Source organism: Leguminivora glycinivorella, chromosome 1 (genome assembly GCF_023078275.1).
Source record: "Leguminivora glycinivorella isolate SPB_JAAS2020 chromosome 1, LegGlyc_1.1, whole genome shotgun sequence".
NCBI classification, from domain to species: domain Eukaryota; kingdom Metazoa; phylum Arthropoda; class Insecta; order Lepidoptera; family Tortricidae; genus Leguminivora; species Leguminivora glycinivorella.
In genome coordinates this window covers 28,685,514-28,700,271 of record NC_062971.1, presented here as the reverse complement: position 1 = coordinate 28,700,271, position 14,758 = coordinate 28,685,514, and the positions used below count along the sequence as shown (strand labels likewise).

Genomic DNA, 14,758 nt, shown 5'->3' with positions numbered 1-14,758 from the left:
AATCCATGCCAAGTTTTTAAATTGTTAGCCAAGTAAAGGTGTTTTAACATTATCCAGTGTCAATAAGGGGCTGTATTTGTTATCTGTAATTGTTTGTGATTATTTATCTGTGGTGCGCATCGTCAAATTTCTGCTTGACGTTTCGACTCCGAAAAAACATACTATTATTATACGGAAACTAGATTGAATTCTATATATTCCTCCACTGTTTACATTATTTTAAGATCAAATGGTGGAATAGCTAAATTTGAGAAGATTAATAGATATTTTTTAATACAATGGTAAGTAATTTTACACCGTGTGTGAGAGTGGTGTGCTTAGTTTCATTCGTCGATGTTTGATGCTGATTTTGTGTAACTTTATTACTTTAAGGACGGGTCCAACACTGGCACAAGCTCGCCAGGATTGATGGCAGCGGCGCCGCTGTTGCCGCCGCCGATGCTGGGCGGACTAGCGCCCCCAATGCCGCCGCAAGTGGCGATGCCCCCGGTACCTGGAATTACTCCAGCAATGGCTGCAATGCCTCCTCCTATGGGTTTTCCACCTATGATACCTCCGTTCTCGATGCCTCCGCCAGGATTTCCACCATTTAAACCCGTAAGGCCACAGAATGATGCTATTGATTTGAGGTTATTTTAAATTTGATTTTGTTAGCTACAAAGTGTACTGATGTTGTATGTAGTTCTTATGCATCATGAGCAAGTGATTTTATCAGAATTTCGTTTGCTATTTTAATAACATTTATTACACTTAAACCATATAAATGCTTTAGGCATGGACATTCAAATATTCTACATAGTCTGAGTAATGAGACAGAAGTTACTTATACTGTCTTCTCTTCTCGTTTATTTGTAGTAATCAATTTCACAACATTACAGGACCTAACTGCGCCAGCCCCAGAAATTGCTCCCATTTCCAACCACACCAGTCCCTGGTCAGAACACAAGGCCCCTGATGGCCGGACATATTACTACAACTCAGTGTCAAAGCAGAGTCTATGGGAGAAACCGGATGATTTGAAGACTCCTGCTGAGGTATTTCAAATAAAAGCAATAATGACTATTTTTATCACCCCATGTACCCCAAACCCTCCATTAAGTCTATTTGTCCTAACCTAAGACATTTAAGTATATTTTACAAAACTATACAGCACAAGAAAATTTTTTTAGAAACTGCTTTCTGCCTGTGTGTGGAAAGAGTATACAACGGATGCTGGCCGGCTGTACTATCACAACATTGAGACTAAGGAGTCCAGTTGGGTTGTTCCTGCCGAGCTGCAGGAGATCAAGGATAAGATTGCTGCAGAGGAAGCTGCACAGTAAGTTTTAATACTATTTAAAATATAGAAATAGAAATATTTTTATTCATGGCAAAATAATACATAAAAGACACACACAAATACAGATCAACAACAGAAAATTATTTACACACATAACATCACAAAAGGTAAGTAAGTACACATAGTTGCCATGAATAATACATAATCCTTCAAAATTTATTTAGTGTTAGTTAATATCTATCTATATCTTCTTCTAACTTAAGAGCTGTGCTCTTGTCGGTGGAGCAATCTCCAACTCGTCCGGTCTTCTATCTATCTATATATTAAGCCCATTTTTTTCTAGATTAGAGCATATCTCTTGTTCAGTGTGCCACTTGGCAAAGGCCTTCTTTAGCTCTTACAAGAGTGATCTCTTCCAGATTAGAGACCACCTTAAGTATGTTGCTAAATGAACTACAGTTTTTTTGTAATACGCAGACACAATTTTTTTCTGATACTTATTGTTAATTTCAATTACAGAGCAGCTATGAACGGGGACCTGCCTCCTGGAGAGGTGCCCCTGCCAGGGTCTCCAGCAGTGCCCAGCTCCGGCAGCTCGGCACTTGATGAAGCCATGGCCAAGACCCTTGCGGCTATAGACCCTTCTCTAGTTGGCTCTATACCTATACCTGATGACAGTGAGTATATTAATTAATATATTCTATAGTGTGTATAAGGCAACTTAACATCAACATGTATTTTCATAGAAGTTGTTGTTGTTGAATGTTCTAAGGCACCCCATAGGTGTATAGGGCCTCCACAAGATCCTTCCACGCCTTTCTATCTTGAGCCACTGCCTTGGCTTTGTTCCAGCTCAGTCCATATTCCCTCAGCTCGTTCTTAACACTCCGCCTCCAGGTGTGTACCAGGCGTTTGCGGGCTCACTTCCCTCCTTGAGGCCGCCACTCAAACGCGATACTGGCGCTGTTGGAAGCTCCTAATAGAAGTATCTTATTAAAATGGTGACATTGGCACGTAAAATGTGTAGAAATTTTGTGAAACATCCTACTTTGGTGCTTACCGAGATATGCTTGTACCTTATACATAGATATGGCGAGCCACAGAGTGGAAAAATTTGCTGGAAAATGGCTCAACTAATTTTAAATTTCGAATAGTGGAGTAAATATTATTTTATAAATTTTATACATTAACTATGTAAAAGTTTTAACAATATTTATTTTTTAGTTGAACCTGAAGATGTAGCTTCACCTGCCCAGGCCCCAGGAGAGACAGCTGAAGCCGTACCAGAACCACAGTACAAGGACAAGAAAGAAGCTATTGAGGCTTTCAAAGAACTTCTCAAAGATAAAGTAAGGAAATATATACATATGTATAGCTTCATGTGTTATATCACTTACACAGTAGTTGCCGATTTCAGGGATATAATTAATTATGTAGTTGTAATTTTTATTCTCTTTGCTAATGATGTAATTAGCGTTTCAAGACCCGCGGCTCCCCAAGGAACCAGCTTCAAAAAATTAAATGACACCTTAATTAATTTTGGCGTAATTCAAAATTGAGTGTTCATATTTGACGTGTTGGTTTCGAAAGGTTATAATGTTTTAAATGGAAAGGTAATACAAGATATTTGCTACATTTTTCAGAATATTTCATCAAATGCTACCTGGGAGCAATGTGTGAAAATCATATCTAAGGATCCTCGATATGCCACCTTTAAAAAACTCAATGAGAAAAAACAAGCTTTTAATGCATACAAAACACAGAAAATCAAAGATGAGAGAGAAGAATTAAGGTAAAAAAGTCATCATCCTCCTTGCGTTATCCCGGCATTTTGCCACGGCTCATGGGAGCCTGGGGTCCGCTTTGACAACTAATCCCAAGATTTTGGCGTAGGCACTAGTTTTTACGAAAGCGACTGCCATCCGAAGACCTTACGGCCCGCCAACCCGTAAAGGGTAAACTAGAAAGACCTTATTGGAATTAGTCAATAAACGGAACAAGGTTTAAGCCATCACGATGTTTTCCTTCACCGAACACAAAAAGCGAACGGCAAATATCAAATGACATTTCGCATCATTAATTCCGACCTTAAAACTCATTGCAAATATCAAATGTGCGTTAAGCTGGTGCGAGTTCAAACCCGCGACCTCCGGAACGAAAGTCGCACGTACTTACCGCTAGGCTACCAGCGCTTTTTTAAGGTAAAAAAGTGTATAATTTAATTGATTTAGTTTACCTACTGTTTGTTATTTAATGTTACCTCAGTTGGAACAGCACTAATTTATTAATTGTTTTTTCAGGTTAAAAACAAAGAAAAATCGGGAAAACCTTGAAGAATTCTTGCTGAGTTGTGACCGTGTGACATCCATGACAAAGTATTACAAGTGTGACGACATGTTTAGCAATTTAGAGGTTAGTTATAATGAATTTATACTGTAAGTTTATAACTTCTGATTTGTAATAATGTTCAGAACTATGAATTACAACTATGTAATGTGATGTGACCATTTCTTTCAGATATGGCGATGTGTGCCAGAGTCAGACCGTAGAGACATTTTTGAAGACTGCATATTTACGATAGCGAAACGTGAAAAAGAGGAGGCTAAGGCATTGAAGAAACGGAACATGAAAATGTTGGCACAGGTAAAAACAACACAATGCAATGGTGAAGATTGTCCATATTAGTAGACAATTAGACATGTTATTCGACTATCACGACGTAAGGGTCGGTTGCACTAAACCGTCCGTTACCTAATTTAGCATCTGCATGAACTGTGCAGTAGTTGATGCAACTGGCCCTAAAAGCTCGGCCACACATGCGCGTTTTGACAGCGTAGGTGGAGCGTTAGCGGAGCGCAATGAAAGCGGTGCGCCGGACGGACGCTAGCGTTGCGCCCAGCCGACGCCGGCGGGAACTAATGAGCGCAGAATGCGCGCGCACTCAGCGCGCATTCCGCTACGCTATCAAAACGCTCTGTGTGGCGGAGGCTTAAATGTCGCTCGTGGTGACTACCAAATTTAAAATTAAAATTTGAAAAAGTTCTTTGATGATGATTAGTGTATGGCCAGCGGCGGCTCACTCCGCGAATCTATCGCCGCGCTACAAGTACATGCCGGCGGCCGCGAGTTCGCGGCCCATTCAGTGGTGACGACCTTCTCGCGCCGCAATAGAACTCAATGTCGGCTGCTCGCGTGCGGTCCGTTTCTTAATGTAGGTAAGAATTTAGAATGGCGACATTTTGTGAACATCGAAGGAGTGAGCCTTCTGTACTTGTACTATTATATATTCTGTGGTATGGCGCACAAATAATTACAAAGCCTTTAGGTGTTCTTGGCGTGCATAATATGAAATCTCTAAATATTATTCTAGGTATTAGAGAATATGAATGAAATCACATACAGCAGCACATGGAGCGAGGCGCAGGTGTTGTTGTTGGAAAACTCTGCCTTCAAGAATGACGTCAGTCTGCTCGGCATGGACAAGGAGGATGCGCTCATAGGTAAGTACCACAATTTAAATTAGAATAATTACTTCAGTTTATCCTAGTAAAAGTCCCCGGCAAGCTAGGGCGAATTTCACCTTCCCATACAAAACATAGGTGAGCAGTTCCCGACAACTTTGTACATAGCCACGTCAGCAAATTTTAATTGATCCTATTCTGTTACCAACATTTAGTAATATAAGTCGACTTTCGTAAGATATATACAGGATAATTGTTATAATTAAGAAAATATAGATAGGTACTAGAGAACCTTAATGACGAAATAAAACTTACTAAAATCTCAATTCATCAAAAAAATCTTGGTAACAAAATAGGAATAATAAAAACAAATTTAACTTTTTCCTTAATTTTTGTACAAACTTTTCGAGAACCGCTGAGGTAATCTTTAAAATGCCCTCATTCCAAAAATTTTATAATAGGCTAGTTTCCTACTAGTCAAGTCAGCTTCTTTTTAAGAACTGTCAAAACGATTTGCTGATATGGAAATACTATGAAATACTGAGGAGTGACGTCACGGTCACTTCATTTACTTTATTTCTTTCTCTTTGACTTATTAAATAGAAATTATGTTTAAACATAACTACTGTCCATATTTTTCTTCTAATTGTGCGGTGCTTTATTTCGTGCATTGCACAAAATATTTTATTTTAAGTATAGGAAACTAGCCTATTCTAGTACTTTGTTAATTAACGTATTTATTCTTTCTATCTTACAGTTTTTGAACAACACATAAAGAATATGGAAGCTGAATATTTACAAGAAAAAGAACAGCTCAAAAAGAGAAACAAACGGCAACAGAGAAAAAACAGAGACAACTTTTTGGTATGTTGATATTTTAAAATCGATTTATATTTTTTTAAATATATATTAAGAAATTTTCTCTGGTACCTACTGCGACTTCTCAGTAGAAAAGGCGGAGAATGTAGACACAAACAGTTCCTTTAGAATTCGGCGCCTTTTACAACGAAGAAGTTGGGTGTGTATTTGGATCCCTCAAAAAATATTATTTTATTTTATTGCATATACTTCGTTATAACACTGAGTAGACTATACAGTAACTAATAAACCGTTCCATCAACAGGCCTTGCTGGACAGTCTGCATGAGGAAGGCAAGCTTACATCAATGTCGCTGTGGGTGGAGCTGTACCCTGTCATCTCCGCTGACATGCGCTTCTCTGCTATGCTAGGTATGAATAAATAAACTTGGCCGACTGGGTCACTTACATAGGTATATTATATATATAATAGTCGGAGATTGCTCGACATGATTCGCTCCATAACATTTTTATTGAACGCGCGATGACCCGCGTGGGTATCGGCGGCTGCAGGCCAGGCGAGAAACAACCTTCGGCGTTTTTGTCATTTGTTGGGTTTCAGTCTACTAAGTACCTACATTCACTACACTAAAAATTCATCCACACAAATTATCGGCTACGTAACACAAAAAATACTCTTCGTTATGGAGCGAAACATGTCAAACAATTTTCGACTATTTGTACGTAAGAGACCCGGTTTTACATGTTGTTTCATAAGTAAAATTACTTCCAATATGTACTGCGATTATCTACGGGATCTTATATAATCTTCTAAAAATATATAATTTTATTCCAGGTCAAACAGGTTCAACCCCACTAGACTTATTCAAATTCTACGTGGAGAACCTAAAGGCGCGCTTCCACGACGAAAAGAAGGTCATCAAGGAGATCCTCAAAGAAAAGCAGTTCGAAGTGAAACCGGACACCAGCTTCGAGGAGTTCGCTACCGTCGTGTGCGAGGACAGCAAGTCGGCCGCCTTGGACGCCGGCAATGTCAAGCTCACGTACAACTCGCTGCTAGAGAAGGTAACACTCCTTCATGGTTCAAGCGAAACAGGATACGAGCTTCGAGAATTTTGCTACTGCAGCGTGCGAGGCCGCTTTAGACGCCAGCAATGTCAAGTTCACGTACAAAACTCGCTGTTAGAGAAGGTAACAACTCCTACGTGGTTCAAGCAGCAAGTTGCAGGCGTCCATAGGTTGCGGTAGCCGCTTTCCATCAGGCGGACCGTATGCTTGTTTGCCACCGATGTAGTATTAAAAAAAGCCTAACCGGACACAAGCCTTGAAGAGTATACTAATATAACAGTGGTGTGCGAGAACAGCAAGTCTTGCAACTTCCAAGAGCCTTGAAGAGTTCGGGATACAGTTGGTTTCTGTAGAATGTACAGTTACTCTACAGGTACAAACGATATGTTTTGTTCCGATGCCAGTGACGTAGGCTGCCAGAGCTCAACGTGTGCTGTGGTAGTCGGCAATGCGCATTGTAATATGTACTTAATTAGTCTTGCCTGATGTTGCACCGGCAGTATTATTACTTATGCCACACCTCGGACACTGGCGATAAAATATATGAAAGAGGCGCGTTCCTAGCACACAGTCTAAGCTCGTGTAGGTGAACGCGTACCATGCTTGTATGAGTGAGATATGACAGGTCGACTGTTCGCGTTTTTGACAGGCGGTAACTGTACGGTAACCGAGAGGGGGTGGGCGGCGCTTTCAGCGGAGTTCGAGAGTGGCCATACTGTACGATAGTACTCATTATTATACTGTGCTTATACATACAATTTTTCAACAGGCTGAAGCAAGAAACAAAGAAAAAATGAAAGAGGAATCAAAGGCTCAAAAGAAGATAGAAAGCGCGTTCAAATGGGCACTAAGCGAAGCCAACGTGGACCACCAGGTGCCTTGGAGCGAAGTCAAGGAGAAACTCGACCTGGAGGCGCCGGAGTTCGCGGCTGTGCCTGATGAGGACGACCGCCTTAGGATATACAAGGTAAGTGCTGTTTCTGTTGCACTTTTGTACCCTTACCACATGCTTTAAAAGGCCAGTAGCACATGATTGCTGCGAGAGAGAGTATGTCGCCGCGAGATAGACTACCCATCCTTATGTCATTAATACAGTTTGCAGAAGATCATCATCTATCTCGCGGCAATCATATGCTAAGCCTACTGACTGACATTTGCTGACGTGCACGTAACTTGCTTTCTGTGCATTTTGATTGTACAGGCATATTAATAAGAGTGAAATTATTTATGATAGACAGTTAAGTTGATGTTAGCGAATGTGTCACGAGTCAAGTCGGTAGTAGCCGTGTCAAGCTAAATCATGAAATGTCGAGAGTTGCTGGTGTGAGCCTTAATATCCATTGTGCATTCTTGGGAACAACGAAATTGGAAATGTATGCAATTTTTTATTATTATAAAACTGACTTTTATAATAAACCTCAAAAAAATACTGTCTTTAATAGCTCACTACCCATAAGACGATGTGCTGGCCAGCGAGTTTTATAATTAGGGTTCCGTATTGTTTTAATCAATTTACTCAACGTGTTGCCCACTAGTATATTTTATAGGCGGACGCCAGCTTTCACCAGAAGAAGTGTCAATATTTCCTTTTTTTCAGGACTTCCAAAACGAGCAAGAGGAGAGCTGCATGCACTACCACCACCCGAAGCCGCGGAAGGCCAAGCGCTCCAAGAAAAAGAAGCGGTCTCACTCACAATCTCTGGTATGTTTCTCATTATAGAGCTTAGGTATGCAGAATCTAAATCCATATATAAGATAATAATATCTGGGCGACCGAGCTTCGCTCGGTTCTATTTTAATATATCACGACTTTAGATAAAAAAAAAATTTTATAAATACAAAAAAAAAGACAAAAACAAAAACTTAATTTCTGGCCGGGATTTGAAACCCTGACACCTACGATCTATCTGCGTACATTAGACCGACCTACGACTGAGCTAAGCGGAATCGATGCGCGCGCGCGACGAAATTAACGACCATATTTGACGTTTACTAACGCGAAAGAAAAACTCATGAAAACTCGAAAATTCGCGTTTTCCGGGATCTAAGGCTACGCTAGATCGATTTTTCACCCCTGAAAACCCCCACATAACAAATTTCAGTGAAATCGTTAGAGCGGTTTCCGAGATCGTTGGTATATATAAATAAATAAATATACAAGAATTGCTCGTTTAAAAGTATAAGATTTTTTTACATATAAATCTAAAAGTGTATTCGTTTTATAAAAGAGTCTTTACAAACTGAAATAAACACTGACTGGGTTTCTTTATATGGATTCAGATAGTCAGACAGAGTAACACTTTTTAGCTCCTTTAAAAACTTAACTACTCGGTGGAATTGTAGGCGCTGTAGCAACCTAAAGAATTGTATATGTTGACTCTAAACTTCGTATTCTTAAATCTAAAATACCTAATACGCCCTTGAGGTATTGTACCAAGGATGCTGGCAGCATTTTCTCTTAGAACGCAACGATGCGTTGTGTGAGGAGTCCGCCAGTTGTTCGGTCACGTTACGTCAACCAAATGCTTCATTTTTGAGATTAATATTGATGGTTGTTTTTACATTATTTTATATTTTCTCATATTGTGAGTAGCTGAGTAGGTATTACTATTGTATTCCTCGTTGCAGTCGCCGTCCAAATCGAGGTCAGGCACGCCGGCCCCGCAGCGCTCCGCGTCCCCGGGCGCCGCAAGTGCCGCCTCCTGGAGCTCAGAGGAGCGCAAACACAAGAAGTCCAAGAAGAAGCACAAGAAACCACGCGACGAACCTGCACCCGTGAGTACTCCCTTTGACAGTTGTGTTGCTGTCGGCAGTAGATCGTAATAATGAAACTCCATATTGTGAGTCACAGTCCGCCATATTGTAAATTTTATCACGTTTAGGCACGCTTGTGCCTCGAGCGCCGCCACCTGGGACTCAGAAGAGCGCAAATACAAGAAATTCCTAGAAGTAACACGCGCGACGAACCTGCACCCGTGAGTACTCCCTTCGACAGTTGTGTTGCTGTCGGCAGTAGATCGTAATATCCGTCGAATAATGAAACTCCATATTGTGAGTCACAGTTCGCCATATTGTAAATCGCGGTTAGGCACGCTCGTGCCTCGAGCGCCGCCTCCTGGGGCTCAGAAGAGCGCAAATACAAGAATTCCTAGAAGAAACACGCGCGACGAACCTGCACCCGTGAGTACTCCCTTCGACAGTTGTGTTGCTGTCGGCAGTAGATCGTAATAATGAAACTCCATATTGTGAGTCACAGTCCGCCATATTGTAAATCACGTTTAGGCACGCTTGTGCCTCGAGCGCCGCCACCTGGGACTCAGAAGAGCGCAAATACAAGAAATTCCTAGAAGAAACACGCGCGACGAACCTGCACCCGTGAGTACTCCCTTCGACAGTTGTGTTGCTGTCGGCAGTAGATCGTAATATCCGTCGAATAATGAAACTCCATATTGTAAGTCACGGTTAGGCACGCTCGTGCCTCGAGCCCGCCTCGGGGCTCAGAAAAGCGCAAATACAAGAATTCCTAGAAGAAACACGCGCGACGAACCTGCAACCGTGAGTAGGAACTACCTGCAACACAAATCGTAGTCTGAGCGCGTTTATAAATTTCGATTTCGTGAAAATTAGTCGTTTTTGTGAGTCGACGAGGTGGACCTAAGTGCGTTTTCACATTATCCGATCCGATATCGGAAGTAGGAAGGATTTCAAAGGAAAAAATCAAAGATGGCGGTGTAATTATATGGGATATCGGTCCGACATCCGATATCGGATCGGATAATGTGAAAACGCACTAAGGCCCACTGCGCAATCGATAAGGGACTCATCTCGGGACAGTTTGCCCCTCGGGAATCGGCAATCTACCGAAAAAAAATCGTATACGAAAAAAAGATTCGAAGGCCTCTCGAGGCCCTGAAATCGAACCACCGTCATTTTTCCTGATCAAAAGGAGACTTGATTGCGTATAACTTATTTTGCAAAGTATTTGCTGGATTTTGTATAATAATGTGTTTTAAATAAGATATACAAATGCTTACATATTACAGCTATAAAGGTACCCGTATTGTACGTATTTTTTTTTAATTATTTGGTATTGGTATATTATAGGGAATTGAATACTTGAGATTGGATTTGAACCCACTATCAGTAATACTCTCCCAAATAAGTGGCGGAAGGTTGTTCCAGCACTCTACTATAGTAGCATTATGAAACCTGTGACGAAATGCAGCTATTAATGGCCTGAACAATTCTCTTTGATTTAAGTCTATCCCACATATAACATGTCACAAGAGTTGTAACATTGGTGTGTTGTAGGTACAGCGTTCAGCGTCACCGGAGGAGGGCGGTATCTCGGACACGTCGCCGCCGCCACAAAAGAAAAAGAAGAGCAAGCGCAGCGCGCCCGCCTCCCCCGCCGCCGCCGCCGACCCCGACCACGCCTACAAGCCCAAGAAGAAGAAAGAGAAACGCGACAAGAAGGACAAGGAAAGGTATACCTCTCGATACAAAGTTTGAAGAAATGGTGTAATTAGTTAAACTTGCTTTGAAGAGTTTCTATTTCTATTCTTCTTTTTAGAGTCTGCGAGATGGTTTAGCAATAATATTTCCAGCTATCAAATATTTAATGTATTACATACACTTTCCTTCTTGACTGTATATTTTTGGTATACAGGCCCCGTAGCCGAATGGCATTTCTCCGACGCGAAACGAAAACGAAACGTGGTCTGGCTCTGTCGCGCCAATACCACAGAATATATAATAGTACAAGTACAGAAGGCTCACTCCTTTGATGTTCACAAAATGCCGCCATTCTAAATTCATACCTCAAACAAACTTATTCAAACGGGCCGCACGCGAGCAGCCGACATTGAATTTTATTGCGCCGCGCGAAGGTCGTCACCGCTGAATGGGCCGCGAACTCGCGGCCGCCGACATGTACTTGTAGCGCGGTAGATAGAGATAGATATATACGAGCGTTTCGTTTCGTGAGCGTTTGTGCCATTCGGCTACGTCGTTATTCAATCAATCAATCAATCAAAATATTTATTCGTAATAAACTTAAAAACTACACATTATGCATTAAGTATGACTAAAACTACAAATGTACATGGGATGGATAAGTTTATCACGAAATGGTCCCGTCTCAGCATAATGCCGACCCGGAGGTCAGCGCTGATCTTCCGACGAGACCATTTGCGAGACACGAACGCAGCCGCACGGTACGGCCCTACCGTAAGTTGAACGCGTCCTTACTGAAGGCGCCATTTTGTCTATTCCATCAATTGACATTTGCCTGATTTGCATTACTTACAACATGGCCATACCGTACAGCACAATAATAATAAATTATTACATTACGCTATGACATAGATAGTTCAACTATAAATATTAGTGGTAAATCATTAAATAATGTAAACAAGTGATAAAAAACAGTAAAATAAATATTTGGTATTAGAAAATAAATGATTTGAAAACAACACAACGTAACATGGAGGCTTATAATTATGTACATCTACGTACCAAGGAGAAAGTTTAGGTAAAAAAATTAAGTGAAGTGATCATATCAAGTTTATATTATGCACACTACGGAAGATATAAAGAGAACAAAACACGGCTTTAAAGACAATTACAGGATAGAAACATAACCTCAAATATGGTACAGAAGAAACAGACTAATCAAAACTATGAAAGGACACGAACATTTACATTACATTTGATAGTGAGGAAAGGACAGAAAAACAGGTTATTGTTTACGTTACCCAAGATACATGTAAGCAACTGTACCCATTATTATAAACAATTTTTGTCAGAAGAAATCCCTAACCCTGATCATAATAATAAGATTAATAAGTAAAGCCGCGTGCATATTTCTTGGATCACGTAAAGTACGCAACCTAAACAAGCTCCCGCTTTTCCTTCTGGTCGATTTCTGCTACAGCGACAGTATCTGTTCTGGTGTAGGCAATCTTTAATTTGGGTTATTATTATTTTCTGCTGTCTGGTGTGCCCTTAGATGGCTCGCATACACGATCTTTCTGTTGAACTTGATAAGCGCTAGAGTATTAGTGTGTTTTCACATTATCCGATCCGATACCGGATGTAGGACCGATATCCCATACATTACAGACGCCATCTTGGATGTTTTCCATAGAAATTCTTCCGCCATCCGATATCGGATCGGATAATGTGAAAACGGACTTATTCGGGTCTCATGCTAGCAACGTTCGCAGGGCGTCATCGACGTCAGCATCGGCCACGACGACGGCGTGGAGCGACGCGGAGCTGGAGTCGCGGCGCGCGGCGCTGCTGGCGCAGCTGCACGAGCACGAGGACTGACGCAGCGTCACGCACGTGCGCATCTACAACGCCTACCCCACCCACCCGCCCGGGCCGCTCCACCACCCGCACCCGCGAGGAGACTCCACGGGTGACGAAACCAACTAAATGTTCACAACACCTGGCCACAACTTGCGATCTCATATGGGCGTCCATATACCTCAGCCATACACTTGACGAGCGGCGAGGGAAGTAGGCAGAGGCACAGTGTGGCCGCACTACTCGTCATGCCCACCGCTCCCTATTTTGTCTGTATTTGGCGCGAGTCAAAGGGCCGGCAAGAACCTAGTGCGATAATCGCGCGAGTAGGGCAGTGTGTGTGGCAGAGGTAATACATATAGCGCGACTTCAAGTATGAACTCGCATGCGAGTGTTTAAGTCGTGCTATACCACTTGGGCCGGATTCCTGGCACTGGTCCCAACAAAAACGAGTGAACTATGAGCTATCGTCTACTTTTGTGATTTTTTTCATATTTTTTAAACATATGGTTCAAAAGTTAGAGGGGGGGGACGCACTTTTTTTTCCTTTAGGAGCGATTATTTCCGAAAATATTAATATTATCAAAAAACGATCTTAGTAAACCCTTATTCATTTTTAAATACCTATCCAACAATATATCACACGTTGGGGTTGAAATGAAAAAAAATATCAGCCCCCCCCTTTACATGTAGGGGGGGTACCCTAATAAAACATTTTTGTCCATTTTTTATTTTTGCACTTTATTGGCGTGATTGATATACATATTGGTACTAAATTTCAGCTTTCTAGTGCTAACGGTTACTGAGATTATCCGCGGACGGACGGACGGACGGACGGACAGACAGACATGGCGAAACTATAAGGGTTCCTAGTTGGCTACGGAACCCTAAAAAAAAACAGACTAATTGAGAACCTCCTTTTTTTGAAGTCGGTTAAAAAGACGCGATGCAGCGCGGACGAGTAGTTCGCGGCTAGGGCTTGCATTCCGGAATTCCGGAATCTCGAAATTCCGGAATTTCGGACAATTTTTCCGATATTACAGTTCCGGAATTGAAACACATAATCTCGAAAATTCCGGAATTGAAAAAAGATATATTTTTGGACGAAAACGTGTAATATCAGCCTGGTTATTTTACAAAACTACCACCGCGTCTATAAAAGATATGTAAATTCAATAGTTAGACACTGCTCGGATTCAGGTAGTGCCTATTTTATGACCAAAAGGTTGCATCCAGGGCTAGTTAGAGCGAGATAGTGTAGTTTTAACCCGCTAATATTATACCATTGTCACTTTCTGGTTTTGCTCTCAATTGTTTTAGCTAATAAATGAAATATATAATCAGTTTAAAGTAAATATTTGTTTTAGAAAGTTGTGTTTTGTGATAATTTAAAATTACTAGCCGGGAGTTGAGTGTTATGCTCGATTACTGAAGAACAATTAAATATAAATAAATAACATTAGGTACATTATTATTTTATTAGCGTTATTTACCTATATGCTCAATTTATTAGATCGAACTTAAATTTCAGTAATCTAAATTAATCGGTATTAAAGCGGCATAAACTCAAAATTTTACTTCTTTTCTCATAGCACTGAATATTTTAGGCATAAAGTCTTAAGTTCAGACGCAAATCGTAGTATTTGGTATTACATTCATTCACAAGCATAACGTCGTAGTTACTTTATACACTTTTCACAAAGACGTGTGCATAACTGCATATTTTACTAAACTCTATCTAAGTCTATTACCACTTACCACAAAATCGAAAGATTTGAGAAGCAAATGTATGGAAAATGATGAATATGAAAAGAATGATT

At 41.0% G+C, this 14,758-nt stretch overlaps 1 protein-coding gene across 1 annotated transcript; it reads left to right on the top strand.

The window, feature by feature from the left end:
- Window positions 1-134: 134 nt before the first annotated feature.
- LOC125232016 (pre-mRNA-processing factor 40 homolog B) lies at window positions 135-13,405 on the top strand. The gene is made up of 18 exons (XM_048137629.1): window positions 135-281; window positions 373-597; window positions 879-1,034; window positions 1,170-1,318; window positions 1,799-1,956; window positions 2,504-2,628; window positions 2,923-3,071; window positions 3,580-3,691; window positions 3,797-3,922; window positions 4,650-4,779; window positions 5,498-5,604; window positions 5,864-5,969; window positions 6,394-6,623; window positions 7,396-7,593; window positions 8,224-8,328; window positions 9,255-9,401; window positions 10,938-11,113; window positions 12,854-13,405. The coding sequence occupies exons 1-18, from the start codon at window positions 279-281 to the stop codon at window positions 12,957-12,959; spliced, it is 2,508 nt and encodes an 835-aa protein (XP_047993586.1). The 5' UTR covers window positions 135-278; the 3' UTR covers window positions 12,960-13,405.
- The last annotated feature ends 1,353 nt before the right edge of the window (window positions 13,406-14,758 follow it).